This window comes from Mus caroli, unplaced genomic scaffold (assembly GCF_978045245.1).
Source record: "Mus caroli unplaced genomic scaffold, Mus_caroli_1 scaffold_1, whole genome shotgun sequence".
NCBI classification, from domain to species: domain Eukaryota; kingdom Metazoa; phylum Chordata; class Mammalia; order Rodentia; family Muridae; genus Mus; species Mus caroli.
In genome coordinates this window covers 122,433,838-122,454,965 of record NW_028227256.1, presented here as the reverse complement: position 1 = coordinate 122,454,965, position 21,128 = coordinate 122,433,838, and the positions used below count along the sequence as shown (strand labels likewise).

At 42.4% G+C, this 21,128-nt stretch overlaps 2 protein-coding genes across 4 annotated transcripts in view; one reads left to right on the top strand and one right to left on the bottom strand.

The window, feature by feature from the left end:
• The window catches only part of Lypd1 (LY6/PLAUR domain containing 1), a 40,687-nt gene extending 28,426 nt beyond the window's left edge, over positions 1–12,261 (top strand). For 2 of the 3 annotated variants that reach the window (XM_021172204.3, XM_085840639.1), the window contains exon 3: positions 9,689–12,261. In XM_021172204.3, coding sequence (XP_021027863.1) covers positions 9,689–9,924 — 236 coding nt within the window. In that variant the 3' untranslated portion in view covers positions 9,925–12,261. The remainder of the gene's footprint in view (positions 1–9,688) is intronic. The other variant, XM_021172196.3, reaches the window with a different exon arrangement.
• Positions 9,398–21,128, bottom strand: part of Gpr39 (G protein-coupled receptor 39) — a 209,972-nt gene continuing 198,241 nt past the window's right edge. Inside the window, exon 2 of the mRNA XM_021172183.2 lies at positions 9,398–10,883. Within this exon, the coding sequence (XP_021027842.1) occupies positions 10,369–10,883 (515 nt within the window). The 3' untranslated portion in view covers positions 9,398–10,368. The remainder of the gene's footprint in view (positions 10,884–21,128) is intronic.

Below are 21,128 nucleotides of genomic sequence, written 5' to 3'. Positions count from 1 at the left end.
GGCCTGGAGATATGTCTTAGCTGGAACCTCAGTTGCTGAGACCGCATAGGCCTAAAGAGGAAGTTCTGATAGCACTTTACAGAAAAGCAGTCCCTCTAGTGGGACCACTGCACCCACGTCTAGCCTTTCTTCCTCCCTTTGTTCACTCATTCATTTATCCATGTGTGTGTGTGTATCTGTAAGCCTGTATATGCTTGTATGTGTGTGCATATACATGTGTGTTTGTGTGTGTATGCAGAAATATGTGTGTGCATGCATATGTGTGTATCTGTAAGCCTGTATGTGGTTGTATGTGTGTGCATGTACATGTGTGTGTGTATGTTTGTGTGTGTGTGTGTGTGCATTCATATGTATAAGAGTAGGCTATACTAGACAGCCAATGACCCCCTGGAATCCTCATGTCTCTGCCTCCTAAGTACTAGAATTACAAATGTGTGCCAGATACCATGCCTGGCTTTTTAAGGTGGGTTCTGATAGCAGAACTCAGATCTTCATATTGACATGACAAGTACTTTGCTTGCTGATCTGTTTCCTAGGCCCTCATCTATCCATTTGACAAATACTTTTGAAGCAATGGGTGCTCTGCTGTAATTATTGGGTCTTCCATTCTGTCAGTAGGTTTGTTGGTAAAACATGCATTATTAGGAAAATGTTATGCAATGGAGAGACAAAAAGCACCTCTCAGCTTCCCAATCTTTCAGAGTTGTTTGTCTGCTGGTCTTGCCTGTTACTTTCTTTTCCCCAATGGGTAATGGGTGACTGGGCCTCTCAGCCATCTGTACATGTTGAAAAGAGCCCACCTATGTTAGGCTGTGGCTCAGACTTTATCCACAATGCTGCTAAAGGTCACACCAAACCGTTCTGCCCTTCATCAAACCCAAATGTTTGTCACTCAGCTACCCAGTGTCACTGCTGCATGCAGCGAGGCTCCGGCTGCAGAGAAGTGACTCGTGGGATTCATATTTCTCAATTCTGTTCATTTATAACTTACAGATGCAATCTATCAGTGAATATATTCCTTCTGTAAAGCACTCATGTATCAAAACCAGGGTTGGAGAGATAGCTTGGCCAGTAAATCACCTGCAGTAGAAGCCTGAGGACCTTAAGGCAGATCCTCAGTATTCTGTAGTCTCAGCTCCGGGAAGGCAGGGATTGAATGCTCCCGGGAGCTCACTGACCAGCCAGGTTTGGCAAATTGGTAAGCTACAGGCTTAGTGAGAAACCATATCTCAAAAAATAAGGTGGATAGTGAAAGTAGAATCCAATATGCACTTCTGGCCTCCATACATGTGTGCACACATCCACACACATGCACATACATAAACAAACCATGTATCATAGAATAATCAAAAGTGTTAATGAATAGTTATTGGTCATCTTTCTCTGATTTTGCTTAGGCATACAAATTCTCACAAGCAGGTTAGTACACACATCTGTCTAAAGCACGTATTGTGTTGTTTTGTGTTTTTCTTACATAAACGGTACACTGAAATGTCATTCTGCAACTTATTTTCCCCTCTCATTGAGAACATTCCAGATCAGCAAAAGGCACTGTGATTTCCTTTCAAGAGCCGTTTAACATCCTGTAGTATAAGTGCATCTTTTTCCTATTATGTCTATAAAGATGCTTTTGCTTTCTAGTATACATGTTCAGTAGAACTGTTGAAGCTGCATGTTTTAAGTTATTATAAAGCTGGGCTTTAGCTTATGGGATGGATAAAGGTGTGCTTAGCATGCACAAATCCATGGGTCCCATTTCTAATAACACAATACAATATGTACATTTACTATAAATCCTTCCAGGGGCTGGAGAGATGGGTCAGTGGTTAAGAATGGATTCTTCTCTTGAAGGGGGCCCAAGTTCAACTCCCAGCACCCATGTAGGGGCATCATAACTGCCTATAACTCCAGATCTAGGGGATTTGATGGTCTCCAGGGTACCTGCACTCATGTGCACATACCCACATATACACACACACATATATATACAATTAAAAACAACATTTTGAAAAGTAGACAGATCCCTTAGTATTTGTGCAGATTTATGCTTCCATCAGACATCCATGAAAGAGCTTTCCCTGGTTTTATTCTCTGCCTTTCCCCCCTCAGGCTCATACTTGAGCTTAAGGGGACTGGACTAAAGGGAAAAAAAAGCCACAAATCTCCTACCTTGTGGCACCATACCTTGGGCTTTGGGACATCTCCTACTTGTGGCTGCCTTTCTCTCTCTCTCTCTCTCTCTCTCTCTCTCTCTCTCTCTCTCTCTCTCTCCCTCCCTCCCTCCCTCCCTCCCTCCCTCCCTCCCTCTCTCTCAGAACAAACATCCTTATTTCTAGGAGCCTCTAACAGACACAGCTAGAATGAACATGGTCGATGTAAGACTGAAAAAGAGAAGCTATTTGATTTTTACAACAAATTGCTCATTGGGGGTGTTATTTTCAAAGGTAATTTCAGAATGGTACTTCATTCTCTCGCTTTTGATTTCAAATGGTTACCAAAAGAAGTTTGTTTTGTTTTTTACAGCTGTGACTGTGCAGCATCTCTCGTCAGCAGCAGCTAATATTGCCTCTTTGCTGTATATTCTTCCACAGAGATGTTATGCTTGTAAAATGAGGTGTATTTATATGTAAGCTATGCTCCCTCCACACACACAAATATGCACCTGTGAGCATGGTAGGCAGGATAACAGAGTGGGTAAATGTACAGTTTGGAAATCAAGCTTCCTGGGTTCAAATCCCAGTTCTAGCACGTGTCACCTATGTGCCCTGTGGGAAATTACTTCATTGATGCCTGTGTCCATTTCCACATCCGAGAAAATTGGGTTGGGGTTGTTACAATGATTAAATGAGCTACTATTTGTAAAGTGCTTTAAACACATCTGGAACATAGGATGCGCTTGTTGGGCTTTTGTGTCACCTCCACACAAACTAGAGTCACCTGAAAAGGAGGAATCTCGAGTAAGAAAATACTCCCATCAGATTGGCCTGTAGACATATTGTCCTCCATTTTCTTGATGAGTGATTAATGTGGAAAGGTTCAACCCACTGTGGATGCCGCCCCTAAGCAAATGGTCCTAGGTCCTATGAAGAGCCAAGCTGATCAAACCACAGAAAGGAAGCCAGTAAGCAGCACTCCTTGATGGCCTCAGCTTCAGTTCCTGCCTCCAAGTTCCTGTCTTGAATTCCTGCCTTGGCTTCCTTCAGTAATGGATTGTGATCTGAATACATAAGCCAAATAATCCCTTTCCTCCCCCAAGGTGCTTTGGGTTAGGGTTTTATAACAGCAACAGAAATCAAACCAGGACACGGAAAGAAGCCTAAGTTCCTTCATTAAATCTTAAAAAGGAGACAAAAAATAGAGGGGGTGGGGCAAAGAAGGAACTGTCTGATTATATTGCATTTTGTAATACAAAAGATCTCAGCCCTTTCCCCACTTGATAGCTGGGAGAAATCTCACTGTGTAAATAAGACGCGGGCTGCTTACCAGCTTCCTGGAGGCAGATGGAAAAATTGGCCACCCTTGCTACTACAACCACCCCTTGATGAATAACCTCAGGTATGGGCAGTTTGCGTTTCAGCAGGTGTCAGATAGGTTCATCAAAATGGAATCGTGGGGTCAAGGAGAATGTGCACCTGTGGTGTTGATAGCTGCTGTCACCTTGTATTCACGGCATTCACACCTGACTACCCTCTGAACCCGTGGTGTGAGGAGGATCTGTTTGCAGAGCCCAGAAAATTGGTGCTAATAAGCCTCCTGAACTTTGTCCAAGTGCTAAGCAGGACTTGTACTTCCCCAAGGTTTTAATTTGCACATGTCTTTATGGTGGCGAGGATGAGAATCACGGCTCATGTGCCCAGGCCTTCTTGTCTTGTCTATAAACTGTCATCCACCGTGTCCATTTTTATACAGAGAACTACTTATCTATTTCTTAATAACTGCCAGGACCATTTTATACATTAAGGAAACTTATTCTTTGTAATTATTTCTGGTGTTTGCACGTTTGTTCATGTGTGTGTGTGTGTGTGTGTGTGTGTGTGTGTAGTATTTACTTGTATTCATATGTATTTACATGTGTGAATGCAGGTACATATATGTGTATACATGTGTGGGGGTGAGAGGACCATGTCGGGTGTGTTTCTCAATGGCTCTCTACCCTATTTTTACTTTTTTTTTTCTCTGTCTTTTAGACAGGGTTTCTCATTGAACATGGAGGTCATTGACTAGACTAGACCATATGGCTGTTGAGCTCCAGAAGTCTGTCTCTCTCCACTCAGCCCCCCCCCCCCCCAGTGCTGGGATTGAGCTGTGTTCTGCTGTAGCATCTGGCTTTCATGTGGGTGTGAAGAGCTAAGCCCAGTCCTCCTCCTTGTATCACAACCATGTTTCCCACTCCCCAGCTCTGCTTTGTGACTTTAATGATATTTAAAAATTAGATTTATTTTTTTAATATTTTTTAAGTTTATATTTAATGACATCTCACTTCCTTTCTTCATGGCCTCCCCTAAACCCCCCCCCCTTTTTCTCTTTCGATTTCATGGCCTCTTTGACGCTAATTGTTATTGCATGCATATAAGCATATGTACACACACACAACCAAACACACACACACACATTGCTAGTTGTAACCTGACAGCCCCTATAGATCTCCTCAGATGTATACTTTCAGGTCTGATCCTGTCACTGGACAACCGATTTGTGTGGTCTCCTGGGGGTGCTCACCTTTCCTGCTCCCAGCTCTCCTCAGTTGACAATAGTTCTTTGGTAGGGTTGGGCTTCTCTCCTCCAGTTTGATGCGGGTGTCATCCTTGTTCAGCTCATATTTGGGCAGTCATGTTGGTCAGACTTTATGGGTGTGGCTCTTGATATTACTAGGAGAGACAATCTCACAGCAAATTCTCCAATCCTCTGGTTCTTACAATCCTTTTGCCTTATGTGTCGGGGTGTGTTGTAGATGTATCCATGGGGACTGGGCTCCACAAGTCTGCATTTTGATTGATTGTGCTTTAATGCAGAAGTCTTTAAATAAGTTCCTTAATGAGTGGTGAAGACTACACTTCCTGTGGGTATAAGGACAAATGCTTATAGACTGCTATTAGGGATTATGTTTGTTTGGGGCTGAATCTGGGGCTGGAGATTCCCCTCCAATAACCGTGACTTCCCTAGCACTCAGTAGCTGGTTAGGTTTTTAGTACCAGTCATAAACTTTCTCTTGTTGAGTGGAATAAGATTAGAGAGCCATCAGTTACCACGAAGGCATGTGTGCCACCACTGCGCCCTTTGGGTCATGCCATGCTGATCATTGATATGGTTCATGGGGATCACAGCTAGGTAGGATTGAAGGTTGCCTCAATTCTTTAGACGTTTACAATTTTTTTTGAGACACATATAACACATATGCTCAGTGTTTTAAAAGAATTTTAATTAAAATATTACTACATTTTCCCCTCCCATTCCTCCCTCAAATCCTTCCCATATTTTTTTCCATATAACCCCTCCCTTCCCCAACCTAGTCTCCCTTTCAAATTTTTGGCCTTTTTTCTTTGATTATTATTGACACACACACACACACAAACACAAAAATATATTTAGTATTGCATCTTCAAAGCTCATCACATGGTATAGGATAACCATTGATGGATTCATCCCTGAAGATTAATTCTTCTTCTCTTAGCAGTCATTACTGCCTCACAGTTCTTTGTGTTTGGGTGGAGCCCTGTGAAACTTTCCTTTCCCACATTAGCCTATTGCCGTTGTTCAGGTCTTGTTTGGGCAGTCATGCAATATCACAGCAGGAGGTTCCCTGCCTTTTCTTGGAGATAGAATCTCCCAGTAGATTAGGAAATCTCTGGTCCTCTACCTCTTACAATCTTTCCTAGAGAAACATCCTCTACTCAAGCTGGGTACCCCATGATCAATTGTTCTCTCTATTCTGACCAGTGTGGTTTTCTGAGTGGTCTCTATCTGCTGCAAAGAGCAGCTTCTTTGCTGAAGGATGAGAGCTACATTCACCTGTGATTCTATGAATACATATTGAGAATGCATTAGGAGTTAATGCTGTCACAGAAAAGCGGCAGAATTATGTTGCCTCTAAGATCCACAGCCTCACTAGCTAGTGCTGGGTAGTTGTTGGTTACTGCCAAGTATGAATGCCACTTTGGCATTTAAGAACATCATGCCTTGCCAGTTGCTGTGGTTCACAGAGTTTGCAGCTGAGTACAACTATCGGTTGCTTTTCTCCCTAGGGAGTTTGCATAGTGCCATCTTCTACAACGGTGGTTCACAACATGTGGGTCATAACCCCTTTGGGGACTCAACAATCCTTTCACAGGGGTCGCCTAAGACCATCTGCATATCAGATATTTATATTATGATTTATAACAGTAGCAAAATTACAGTTACGAAGTAACAGCAAAAATCATTTCATGGTTAGAGTCACTACAATATGAGGAAGTGTGTTCATTAGGAAGGCCGAGATCCACTGTTCTACCTCAAGCTAGTCCTTAGAGAAGAGACTTTCAGGTTAACTCCTGCTATAATCTTCTGAGTCTGAAGTATGTGGTGTCTTCAGTTACAAGGGCTCACCTTCAACCTCTCAGAGGCAACCAAGGGCAACAGTAATAGCCTAGACTGTTTCAGAAGCCTCTTAGATTCCCTTGAGCAACAATTCAAAAGGAGGTTCCTAATCCCTGGTGCTTTTTGTTAGATGCTCTATGGCTCTTGCCGGAAGGATAGTCAGCCTAAGAGACATAACTTCATTTACAGGGTGTGTGTGTGTGTGTGTGTGTGTGTGTGCGTGTGCACGTGCATGTGTGAGTGCATGTGTGCATTGTACATGTGAAACACACAAAGGTCATTTGCCAGTTCAATTCCAGTGAGCTTTATTCCTTTAAGCAGCTGGACTGCTAAATGACAATTTTTTTAAAATTCAAGTTCTGAAATATAGTGTATAAAAGTTAGTATTCTAACAGGTAGAATGGATGGAAACTTGAAAGAATTCCTGTGAAGTGGCATCATGCCTTCTATGTATGAGCATCTACACACTCTCCTTGTATTTCCAGAGCAATATACCTTCCAGGATGGCCGATCAGTGCTAGAAAATCAATCGTTACAAGCATGCAGTTATGGGAAGAAAAAAAAGCATGAAATTGCATGTTTTAAAGAAAACTGAAAGCACTTCTTTACCTCCCTTTGAGTGTTTCTGGCATTTTGAAGCTTTACTCTTTCTACACGCCCAAACTGGCAATTCTTCTGGAGGAGTGCGAACCTAAACCACACTTGCCCAGACACCTGCAGCCAATTACTGGGTAAAGGTCCCTGGCTGCTGGTGGGATATGTTATCTCTCAGCTGCAAAAAAAGCAGTCTGCAGGCTTGAGACCATTGCTTCTGCCTCCAGTGTCAGTATTTTACCTTATCCATCCCAAATCAAAGCCATTTGTTGATATAAAATGGTCACACACACCAAAGCTCATTGGATCAACTCTTTTAAACTCTTCCATGTGTATGCTCAGGTGTATATTGAATTAGTTATTATGTTCACTGCAATGGCCGGATACTTGACACAAAAATCTGAAAGGTTTATTTTGGCGCACATGCAGGACTGTCCAGGCTTTTGACATTATGATATGACATTACCATCCACAAATGTGTTGGGCCACATCCACAGCTGTGCTGTGACACTAGGTTGGTACAGCTTAAATTTAAGAAGGATACAGTCCATCACGGGGCAGATAGCAAGAGTACAATGCATCTGTAGTCAAGAAGCAGAATTCACACAAGAATAGGACCAGGCTATCAAACATCATGGCTGATCTCCAGTGATCCACTTCCTCCAGCCTTCTCTAAATGCTCTAGGACCTTTCCAAGCAGTGCCGCTACCCAGAGACCAAATGCTGATCACATGAGCCTATGGAGGGTATTTCTCACTCAAGCTACAGCTGTCACTGTGAAAGGTTCTATAGCAGATGACAGGAGAGAGTCTGATGATGGGACCTGTGCAAGTTACTAAGCCTCAGTAACTAGCTCCCAGGCTCTCGATCTGTACAATAAAGATCATGTGACCCTTCACCCTAGTACTTTCAAGCCACGCTAGTCAGCTTGTCATCACTCTGTGCTTAAAATGCACAAAATTCTTAAATTAATCAATGTCGGGGGAAGAAAGACTTGTTTGGGTTAACAGTTTTGAAAGGGCTGTGGAGATCTCTCAGTCAGCAAAGTGCAAGCATGTGAGCCCGAGTTTGATTCCCAGAACACATGCTTTAAACAAATCCGTATATGGTGGCGCATGCTTATGATTTCAGGGACTTTAGGCTCCCTGGCCACTCAGTGCAGTCTAATCGGAAGAGTGAGAGACCTTACCTCAAAAATCCAGATGGGTGGTTCCCGAGGGCATCTGAGGTTGTGTGTTGTGTGCACATGTGAAGCTAGGGGTCAATATCAGATGTCTGTCTCAACTACTTCTCCATATTAGTCTCTCTCTGAACCTGCATTGTTAGGCCAGCTGGACACTAAGCTCCAGGGATCCCTTCTGCCTTCTCAGGTAGAGTGTGGGAGGAGCTAGGCTTGGGTTAGCACACCTGGGGTTTTCTCTTAGAGTTCTGGGATCTTAACTAAGGTTTTCCTGCTTGCATGGCAAGCTCTTTGCCCACTGAATCATTTCCCAGTCCCTTGGGAAACATTCTGTTACCACAGCACCTGTCATCAAGAACCAGCTCTTTGATTCAACTTGTCCTGGGGTCAAAACTTCTTCCGGAGAACCAGGCTTTCCCAGAGAACAGGGCTTTTCCAGAGAACAGATTGTCCTGAGCATGCTGTTGGTGCCTGCTAGTGCCTCTCTATTTGCCCTTTAAACTTAGTCTACCCCTAAAAGCGAAGTCCCTACAATAGACAGTGGGATTGTTCCCTTTGGGATTTGCTCTTTGGATTTAATGAATTCCTGGTTGGTAGCCATCTCTCTATGGCCACTTATCAGGTGATAATGAAAATAATATCTGGATATGTGGTCTGTGCTGCTAGCATGAGATGGTTTAAACAATAACGAAGGAAAGAAAAACCTTGTTGTCTAGTATAAATTAGGAGCTGATTTTAAAATAGACATTGTTGCTGGAGACATGGCTGCATCGGTAATGTGTTTGCCATTGTAACCATGAGGGCCTGACTTTGATCCTTAGAACCCATATTAAAAAGCTGAGTGTAGGGGCAGGAGAGATGGTTACAAGGATGCAGAGGACTTGAGTTTAGCTCCCAACACCTCCTTAAGACAGCTCACAACTGCTTGTAACTCCAATGCCAAATGAATCAAATTCCCTCTTCTGGAATCTGAGGATACTGCACTCACATATACACATACATTGCATACATGAACACATGCATTGCACACACAGAGGGGTGGGGGGAGACTTTGATTTTAATAGCTCTTTATTCATGGACATCAGCAACTAAAATCTCTGTTGGAACAACATTCACCATAAGTTCTGTGTGTTTGGTGACCTCCATGCCCACCCAAAAGATCTCCCAGACTCTAATAAGTCTGAGAATTCTTACCGCTTGAACCATCTCCCAGATCAGGAGATAAGAACCCTTTCTGTGGGAGGAGTCAAGGAAAGGCTATGCACTCAGATTTGGGCACAGAGAGATGGCTGGACTACAGATCCCATATGCTAACCCCACTTCTCTGGGCCTGTGTTATAGGGATCATGTACCGGAAGTCGTGTGCATCGTCAGCAGCCTGTCTCATTGCTTCAGCTGGGTACCAGTCCTTCTGTTCCCCTGGGAAACTGAACTCCGTGTGTATCAGCTGCTGCAACACCCCTCTTTGCAATGGGCCGAGGCCCAAGAAGAGAGGCAGCTCTGCCTCGGCCATCAGGCCAGGGCTTCTCACCACTCTCCTGTTCTTCAACTTAGCCCTCTGCTTGGCACACTGCTGAAGCTAAAGGAGATGCCAACCCCTGCTGCCTCACCTGGCTGGCCCTTCGTCTCTCACCTTCCCGAGTCTCTTCTGGGTGTCCTTTTATTCTGGGTAGACAAGGGAGTCTTTTTGTTCCCTCCTTTCAAGTAACGCAAGATTGCCATGCACAAATACTTTTGTAAGCTCTGAACCAATTCACTCTGAATTTCTGTGTGTAGTTGAAGAAAAAGCATGGAGCAGAAAGTCCAGACCCTCCCATCCCAATCTGGTTAACCACCGCCAAGGCTAGCCTGGAAGAACCAGCCCTTAGAAGTCATTGAGATATGCATCTGCCTTTCCCAAAGCCTTCCATTCTGTCCCAATAGGAGTCACAGTCTATTCAGAGACTGCTGCTGCGTGAAGGTAACTTTGCTTTTGCGGGAGGGGAGAGCCAGTTTCGGCTCAAGGCTTCTGAACTTGCCATTCATACTTCCTGCTCCTGTAAACTATTTTCTGTGGTGGACCCAGCTGGTTTGGTCTCTGAGCCAGTTTGTGGTGACTCAGGACTCAAGGGCTGGGGCTTAACCTCTCCAGGCTTGGCCTCAGTCTGAAAAGTGCTTAAGAAAACCTTGTTAGTTCTCCTGGAGGAAGAGTTACTGCGCCGGGAGGCTAGAAAGATGAGGGGGCTGCGGGCTGAGCTGGTGCTGTCCTTGGTGGAGATGAAGCGGGCACGCTGGCGTTTCTCTTGGTTGGCATGCTGCAGAGTTAGCCGGCAGCAGAGCACCTGCCAGAACACCTTCCGGAACTGCTGAGAGGACACGTTGTAGAGGAGAGGGTTGACCACGGAGCTGAGGTAGAAGAAGGTGTCGGAGAAGGGCAGGAGGATCATGTATGCCCTGAAGTACGGTCTGGTCCAGTCATGCTTGGGTTTTGCTGCAGCCATGATCCGTCGGATCTGATTGGGCATCCAACACACGGCCAATGTCACCACAATCAGTCCTGGCAGGCAAGAACAGGAGAGAAAAGGAGACGGGGAGAGAAACAGCATGAGAACAAAAATAAATAAATAAAAACCCATAAAAAATTCAGCCCCTTGGTTCTGTTGCTTACTGGCCGAGAAACGGTACCAATCTTTCAGCTCTGTGCTTGTCGGTTTCTTTTTGCCACTGGCAAAGGAGAATTTAATGCTGCTTCAAGCTCAGGGGACTTGGCTATGTTAAAAAGCGTTAAATGCTTTCGACAGTGTATTTATACTTGTGGATGCCTGTTAATTTTCAAAATGTTTTCATTGTTGCTCGTGTATCCAGAAAATATCTCACGTTGGCCATAAACTTGGTTTTGTCTTTTTGTTTCTAGATGGGCCCATAAGCTATAGCCATAGTATAGGGAAACAGTAGCTGTTTTTATAAACAACGACTGAACTACGTGAGAAGACGCAGTGATATCGTGAAGTCAAATGGAAGTTGTTTCATTTTGCCTAAGCAAATACATTTTGTGATGCTGATTTTGCATCCGGTTTCAGAAGAAGTAAAATCAGGGACAGGTAGTCATGGAGAAGACGTATTACTAAGCCCTGCCCCTGTGCGTGAGGCACTGGCTATCCAGACATCCAGATGAATGCCCATTACATTCTGGCTTACATAAACACGGCTACTTCTAAAGTATGACAAACTGAAATCACAGTACAGTGTGTGCGCGTGTGTGCATATGTGTGTGTGTGTGTGTGTGTGTGTGTGTGAGTCTGTGTAGAAAGTAGACGATATATAAATGTATGTCCCAAAAGGTATACAACCTCCATCCATATCAGCATCTCTGCTTCCTTTCAAACACTTTGGAAGCCCCTTCCACCTTAACTTAGGAAAACAAATTGTCCCCAAACACCAAAATCTCGAAAACTCATGCCATGTACAGACAGGGGCACACCCTCTGCTTTTGTAGCACTGAGCTGCAGTGTGACTGGCCAGGAATGATCAGGCCCCGCAGAAACAGTGCTGCTCAGCCCACAGTGAGAATGGGGCATTAGCTGACTGGACACTCATTTGCGTGCCCGGAGCTTACATTCTGGCTCCCACTATCACAGCGAATGCTATAGTCTGACAAGCACCTAAAATTCACAAGACTATGACTCTTTATTGATAAAGCAAAGAAACAGGCCTGGGGAACCTTTAGGACTTATTTCCTCCTTTTTATGAGAAGTGGAGCATCATAGCAAATGTTCCCATGAGAGGGGCTGATGTTATCTTAAAGCAAGAATTTGATAGCATTGAGGAGATAGCTCAGCACTTAAGATGGAAGTTGTGTTCCCAGCCACATCAGGTGGCTCACAATGGCTGTCACTCCAGGTGCTGGGGTGGGGGATCTCTCAGCACCTGCACTTACATGCATATCCCTCCCCACACATACATAATAAGCATATATATATATATATATATATATATATATATATATATATATATGCTTATAGTTGAGTAATTAAGGACCCAGGGCAAGCAGACATGCCCATGAGCCCAAGGTTAGCCCAAGTATCCCTTGACAGTACATAACTCAGCTGTCCCCAAAGACAGACCCTCTGAACAAAACCCATCTGTCAGAGGGAGGGCCTGGGAAGCTCTAGTCCTCTGAACTTCCAAGGATTCTTTCTGTCAAACCTCAGCCAGGGCTTTGAAATTCACACCAATCTGCTTATTTCTTCCCTTTGAATTTGCTTCCCTGAGAACAGTCAGTAAATCTAAGAATAAAATAGGCAAAGTAACATATTGATCCGATAAAAAAAAAGGCTAAATAAATAAATAAAACTACTATCTCAAGTCAGGAGCAGATTCCAAATCACCTTGTTACTACTGATGGATTAAAAAGTAACAACAACAACAACCAACAACAACAACAAAAAAAAAGTGCTCACTGTTCTGATTTAAAAAAAAATCACCTGTCCAGGAAACTGGTACTCTGAGGGGCTTCCAGCTCCCCACCCCAATTTTTTCTGAAGTTTCTACAGCTCTGAGCGACCAGTATTGATTGCGAAGGGAACAGATGCCTGCGTACATGGGGAAGCTGCACGTTTTCACAAAGCTTCCCAGGCTGCTTTTGTTCCCTCATCACTGAATTCTGCAGAACAAGTTCAACCATTATCCAAGGATGTGTTTGTTAGAATATGGGGACTGAGCACACAGATTTCTGTGTGTGCCATGTGACAGACACTGTGGGACGTTGCTCTTTTGAGAATCTAGAAAGCTGACTAGATGCTCTCTGTACCTCCCATGGGCTGAACAAGACATAGCTTTGAAAGCCCACCAGCAAAGGTAGTGAGAGAAGGCAGGTTGGGAAGGAGGAGGGTGGAGGAGGAAAGATTTTGGGGGAGGAACATTAGGGTGGAGGAGAGAGATTTGGGGGAGAGATGCTGAGGAGAAGTAGCATCACAGATCTCCTTTCGCATTGCACTGTCTCATCTCCTGCTTATACAGACTTCCCTTAGCTTCCTGCATGGGCTTGCTCAGCTTCAATCATCCTGAACTGGTCACTCCATTGAAAGGAGACTTTAGTTTTAAAGAAAAGGGAATGGGATAAAAGAAAGAAGAAGAGAAAAAGGAAGGGAAGAAACCCAGGGTCTGAGTGGAAGAAAGAGATGGGGAAGACTGTGAACTGGAGCTTGCTCTGTAGTTTCAGCCAGGGTAAAACCCTGACTGTAAGATTGAAATTGAATAACAAACGGGAGACCATTTGAATGAGTAGCAGCAAACAGGGAACAAGATGAGAACTCCGCAATGATAAGCAGATCACAAAGCTCTCTAACTATAGAAAGAGACAGGTTGGGGGGGGGGGCGCTGGAGAGATGGCTCAGTGGTTAAGAGCATTGACTGCTCTTCCCGAGGTCCTGAGTTCAAATCCCAGCAACCACATGGTGGCTCACAACCATCTGTAACAAGACCTGATTCCCTCTTCTGGTGTCTGAAGAGACAGGTTGGATGTGGAGGACAGACTTGGAAGAGAGACAGAGTCTGAATAGAAATGGACAGTTGTAACTATACCACACAAGCAGGTCTACAGACAGAATCAGGGACAAGAAGTGGGAAGGGACCTAGCTTCCTCTGCTCCAGGTTCTGTGCTGAGCCCTCACTTCCCATGTGGGTCTCTCTTCTTCTGACAACCCAGAGAGGTCAAAACAATCAGTCTCTTCACGGAACAAATGAGAAAGCTGCCTATCTCCCAAACATGTGATACGGGCTCCGTCTTCCTCTCAAGGTACAATGCTTTCTGTTGGTCCCGTTTTCAGATTGATAAAGAAACAGGCAAGATGGCTACAGAGATGGCTCAGTTTTCACAGTGCTTGCTTCTTAAGAGTTCAGATATCTGGTACCCATATGAGCACTGGGTGGACATGATGAACCTAACAGTAATACCAGTCTTGGAGTGTGGATACTACAGGTTTTTGGAGCAACAAGGTTAGTAAGACTGGACAGATTGGTGGGCTCTGAGGTTGACTGAGAGCCCCTGTCAGTGAATCTGGAGGAGGAGTTAACAAGGACGGTACTCAACATGAACTTTTGGGCCTCCACATGTGAACTCGTATGCCCACATACAGGTACCGACATGGGCATGCAGACATACATGCATATATGACACATAGAGACGGATGTGAAAATTGGGAAAACAAAACAAAACAAACAAACAAAAAAAAGTTTGACAGGCAAGAAAATAGTAATTTATCACAACCCATGCATAATGTGACTCTATGCACTGAAAGAACAGAAGCCATATATTTAATTTAAAATTTTCAGTCACATTAAAAATGAAAAAAAGAACACTCAGTGATAACAATTTTATAATGCTACCTAAGTCTGTACACATACAGCTGGATTTCTTATGAAAGTGAAATACAGAGTCATCATACAAATTATTGGTGAGCTAATTTTTCTTCTCCTACCCCCATACTAAATCTTCTACTGTCCCTTTCCCAAACATATAGACCAACTACTCCAAGGAACTGCCCAAGTAGCCTGTATTTGCAACACTCTCAAGCACTCATGGACAAGGATTGGATTTCAATGGTTTCAACTGTTTTGCTAGCCTCTCCCTAGAAACCCTCTGTAAAAGTGATGGTTAGAATAGTCCAAGTCTACCTTATTCTGAAAGTACAAAACCGTCTTTTGCCTGTCTCATCATAAACTGTGTCTGTCTGCATCGCACAAATCACACCAACTGCCTGGCAGAGCTGGTGACATAGCCCTTCCCCCTACCTCAAATGGAGGTGAGAAAATGGCTGCCATTAGGTCTGTGTTTCGAAAGATAATCTTGTTCTAGGAAAATGGAATGCTGGGCCTAAGGCGCCACCAATGGCAGTCTGAGGCATGTGCCCACGGGCATTGTGAGAACAGAGGTAGCCTTTCTAGAACAGGAAGCCAACCAGACCCTTTGTGCAAAATTTATCATTTCACAATGACAGGCAATTGCTCGTTGTTACATTTGAAAAAAAATTGTCCTTTTCTACGATACACTGTTGAGGATAAATACCATACTACATCCAGAGTTAACTCTCTATTCTGGCTGTTTGAAATTGTTTCAACTCCACTCTCAGCAACCCTTTAGCTAACACAATGCTTTAAAGTCTTATTCATGGCTTAATGGAGTGCATTAAAGATTTGACTAAATTTATGTTTGGCTGCAATCAATTTAGACTTGTGTATTGCATTTGGGGGGAAAAATCTATAACGCTTTGGTCTGTGTGGTGTAGCATGGAGCCCGCATTTAAATGGTGGTGGGTGGGTGTGAACTTGTATGAAGACCAAGACAACTGAGCCCTCTCACGTAGAGCAGGTAAACTGTCTTAACTGGATTATTGATAGCTCGGTATTATGCCCCAGACAGCCTTGCAGTCTGGGTTTTGAAATGCCTTCATATCTTATCTGCTTCTCCACATAAAGCCTTCTGCCTTTGCTCCTCCATCACCACAGTAAAGTGACAAGAGCCATTAGACAATGACTCACACACATCCTTGGCAGAATAATGTTTAGAAAGCAAATCCAGGGTTGGCGAAATGGCTCCCTGGGAAAGGTGCTTGCTGCACCAGTGTGAGGACCCCAGGTCTCTCCCTAGAACCCACGTAAAGTTAGACACCATAAGGCGTGTCTATACTCTCAGTGCTCCTACAGCAAGACAGGAGGTGGAGACAAGAGAACCCCTCGGCACTTCCTGGGATAGCTAGCCTGGTTTACACAGCAGCAAACAAGAGACCCCAACTCAAAAACCAAAGTGAAAGGCAAGGATCAAGACACCCAAGGCTGTCCTCCGACCTCCACATGCAATGCACTTCTCCACACTTGTACAACCACAATGGCAGACGTGAACATTGCCCTAGTTTGGATTCTGTATGCTATGATGAACACAATCAAAAGCAACCTGTTGAGGAAGGAGGCTATTTTATCTTACAGAATCCATCATCAAAGGAAGCCAAGGCAGGGAACTTAAAGCAGAAACCACTGAGCAATGCTGTTTACAGATTTGCTCCCAGACATATGTTCAGCTATCTTTCTTACCTAATCGAAGTCCTGTTAATCCAAAAGATGGGAGGAGAAAGACCACGGATCTAAATCATCAAGGCCAAATTATCTAAAGAAAGCAATTAATTAAAGCAAACTTTTTTATTCATGTGCACAAACTGCCACCCCCACCCCGAGAAAGGCAGGGTTCGTTCAAAAGGTCAGCATTGGATGTGAGAAAAACAAGATATTTATAGCTCGGTGTTTCCAAATGGGGAGATTTGACAGATAAAATAGGTGGGGTTATAGAAGCAGAACATAAGCATAACAAATTAGTCATAATCACCTCCTGAAATAAAATATGATTGCAAAGTAGTCGTAACAAGGTAGTCACAGTAACATTTTGAAACAAAGGTAGTTGTTAACAATGTTTTGAAACAAGGATATGACTGCCATTTCCCGGAACAGGCACTACAGATATATTTGTAGTTAAAGTTACAGGTGGGACATAACTCAATCCTTGAGAAACATCCCGTTAATCATAAACAGAAATGAACTTAGTTTGTCTCTACTACAAGATGGTTTTCAAGCCTAAGATGGAGGTTAGGCATGCTTCATCAGTCCATCTGCCTTGGGATGGTATCACATACAGTGGGCTGGTCCCGACTACTTCAGTTAGCAACCAATTAAATGTACACCAGACATGCCAACAGGCCAATCTGGTGGAGGCGATCCTTCAGTTGAAGGTCTCTTTTCCCAGGTGTCTCTAAGTGTGTGTCAAATGGACAGCTGAATCTATAATGACAATCATGCATACAATGAGAGAGAGAGAGAGAGAGAGAGAGATTAGAATAGTCCTACCACCAGTCCAGGAACTGTACCACCCACAATAGGCTTCAGTTGATCACTAATTAAGAAAATGCTTTACATCCTGATCTTATGGAAGCATTTTTTCAATTGAGGGTCCTTCCTCTCTGATAAATCTAACTTGTATCAAATTAATATAAAACCATCTAATACAATATTATCTACATAAGGCTATTATATTTCAACTGGAATAAAAAAATTTAATAAAATGCAAAAATCTGTTTCTTTGGGAGGTGTAAGCAAGAGAATCAGGAGGAGTTCAAAGTCGTCCTCAACTATGTTGGGAGTTGGAAACTAGCTTGATCTAAATGAGATTCCCATCTCAAAAAAGCAGTTTCTCAGATGCAAAACCATATTCTGTATTCAATAGCCACTGGTAGTCAGTGGTTACTATCTTGGACAGTTCAGTCAGAAACTCAGTGTTTCCATTGAGGAAGCAAGAGCTACTGGAAAGAGCTGTATTGGAGAGGTATATAGCTATTAAACTAAATACCTTAAATGTGCAAATAGCAATATAAAATCAAATGGGTGTATTCTGTAATATCAGTGTATAACATTAAAATATGCTCAGAAAATTATATAGTATTAAATAACATACACTATGCAAATATGTAGGTTGAATAAAAAGATACACATTAACCTAAACTAATGACTTTATGGAACTGAAGCAGTCTATAGGAACAGAAAAAAGTAATCTACCCACGCAAATATTTTTTGCTGGATGAAAATTTAGACAAGCCAGTGCATACTCTCATTTGATACCTAAAGTTATCAGGACTCCAAGGTGTCAAGGAACATGTCCAAAGTCACATTAATCCTCATTAGATCTGATCTTCCAGCTAAAATTCTCAGATTTCAAACAATATTTCAAAATTTACAAATTGTGAATGCTTGGGAAATGTAGGAATTCAGATCATGGCATATTCTATTCCTGCATCCTAGGAACCCTCCATGTTCAGAAGTACTTCTTCTCTGACTATCACCTTTATTGGATCACTTTGTACAAATGTAATATTACTATTATGACAGAAATTATCACAAAACTGTTCTTAATTATTGCTCTATGCAAGCAAATCTTTCAGCAGAAACTGTTGTCTCCCAAAGGAAAATGCTTGCAAATCACAGCTATTTGGACTATTTGTCAATTGATTGAACACATTTTTTCCTTCTGATAAAGACTAAATATCAATAAAAGTGACTATTAAAAGTAAAAAAAAAAAAAAAAAAAAAAAAAAGAATTGTCCTAAAAACATAAGCAATGTAAGTGTTCAGCTCCATATTCTTGGTGTGGTGGCATGCATTTGTAATGCCAGCATTGAGGAGATGGTGTTATTTCCATAGCATTGGGGGCATCTGGCTTGGTTTAGTTTTCACAGATGCATTTGATTATGCAGCTCTGGACTTGTGGTATTGACTTATCTAGGACTGTATTCTCCTCTCTCCCTTCTGACCTTTAAGATGAAGGTCATTATTGAGTATATTTCTGCAGCCATCCCAGAGTCTGAGAACATAACATCCCCTGTCACAAATGAAGTAACTGAACCAAGAGGCTTGCTGAACATCTCCAAGGCCCAGAGCACAGGACTCCCTGTCTCATGCCTGAGGCATCCTACCTTTGACTGCCAATGGAGGCTTTTGTGCTATTGTAGTTTGTGGATTCAGGCTCAAGTGCTGACCTATCATCATGGGATGTAGTGAGAGAGACATCTACACCACTGACCATCTTCCATGTTAAAACTCACTCTCCCTCAGAGAAGCCCTCAACAGAATCCCGAGTGGCATGATTCCCATCCAAAGGAACATGAAACTCTAGCATGAGACAACCAAGAGTGTTCAGACCACTATGTGATGTTGGAACATGGGGTGACCTGACCCACAATGACTCTATCTATGTGAACATGCATCCATCTGTCATTTATTACCCACCTGTTCACGTGTCCGTTAATTTATCCATTCATCATTAGCCTATTTATCATCTGTCATTTATCTATGTATAGATGTATCTATTATCTTCCTGCTGTTGTTCAAGATAGGGTTTCTCTGTGTATCAGCCCTGGATGTCCTGGAACTGACTCTAAAAGACAGGCTAGTCTCAAACTCAAAGAGATCCACCTGCCTCTGCCTCCCAAGTGCTGTGATAAAATGCATGTGCCACCGTCATCCAGAGTATCTACTATCTATATAACCATCATCTATTATCTATCATCATTTGTCTATCTTCCAGCCAGTTAGTCATCTATCATCTATCAATCTACTTGTCTCCCCATCCATTTTCTATCACTGATCTATCTGTCTATCTGTCTATCTATCTATCTATCTATCTATCTATCTATCTATCATCTATCTATCTATCATCTATCTATCTACCATCAATTTATTATCTATCTACCTATTTGTCTCTATCATCTATCACCTATCTATCTATCTATCTATCTATCTATCTATCTATCTATCATCTATCTATCTATCATCTATCTATCTACCATCAATTTATTATCTATCTATCTACCTATTTATCTCTATCATCTATCACCTATCTATCTATCTATCTATCTATCTATCTATCTATCTATCTATCATCTATCTATCTATCATCTATCTATCTACCATCAATTTATTATCTATCTATCTACCTATTTATCTCTATCATCTATCACCTATCTATCTATCTATCCACTATCTATCCATCATCTATCATCTATTATTTATCTATCACCTAACTATCCATCATCTTTCTATCACCTATCTATCTATCTATCTATCTATCTATCTATCTATCTATCTATCTATCTATCATCTATCTATCATCTATCTATCATGCATATTTCCTTCTATTCTCTTTCATTTAGCATTCCTCTATCTATCCATTCTCTTATCTATCATATATTACCTGTCTTTTCATCTGTCCACCCGATCTTCCATTCATCTAATATCAGTATGTCATCTAGGGAGCTACTAAGCTATTATTGATTTCTCACTTATCTGTCTACCCATCTATCTGCCCTTCTGTCTTACATTAGTACTTATAGAAAATTGATATTAAGCTAGAAATGGTAGGTTTATTTGTAATATCAGCACTAAGAAAGTGGAGACAGCCAGCCTAGACAATTCAGGTCAAATAAAGACTTTAGCTTAAACAAACAAACAAACAAAAAAGGCTGGCACCTGAAGAATAATATCCAAGGTTGTCTTCTGGCCTCCCCATGCATGCACACATGAACTTGCTTACAGACAAACATCCACAAACACACAGAAAAGTATTATAGAATAGGATTGACTGAGTAGAAAAGATGTGGAAACTCAATGTCTACCTTCCGAAAGGTGGTTTGCATGACTGCAACAAACCCCAAAGAGTTCCTTTCCCACCTGCGCCAGAGGTCCACTTGACTGAGCTATAGGAACCTTGTGGGTGCAATGGGTAGGCTGGGTATGATGAGATTTTTGCAGTTGCTATGCCCTTTTCCTGTCCACTTCTACTTTCTAATTCTAACTCTGGTTGCAGTATATGAGAACTATGACATCTTTATTTCTGTTTCTTTGTTTGTTTGTTTCCTTCCCAATTAATATTCCCTGGAGTATCTTTATTCATGCAACAGACATCTCACATATGGCAGTGGTCTATTATGGATGCTGTCTTATCTTAGGCATTGATGCTGAGAAGAAAAAGATAACCTCAGCCTAGCTTCCTCAGAACCATGAGAAAGGTCAAAGCAGAGTATTAAGGCAGCAAATGGCAAATACTAAACAACTTTTTCACAAGCAGGAACAACCAGATTTTTTTTCTTTTGAAAGAACAGAAATTTCAACTTAACATAGCTGAAAGTCACCTAAGAAGGAAGTCTCAACTAAGGCATAGCCTATGAAATTGACCTTTGGGGGACTGTTTTGATTCCTAATTGGTATA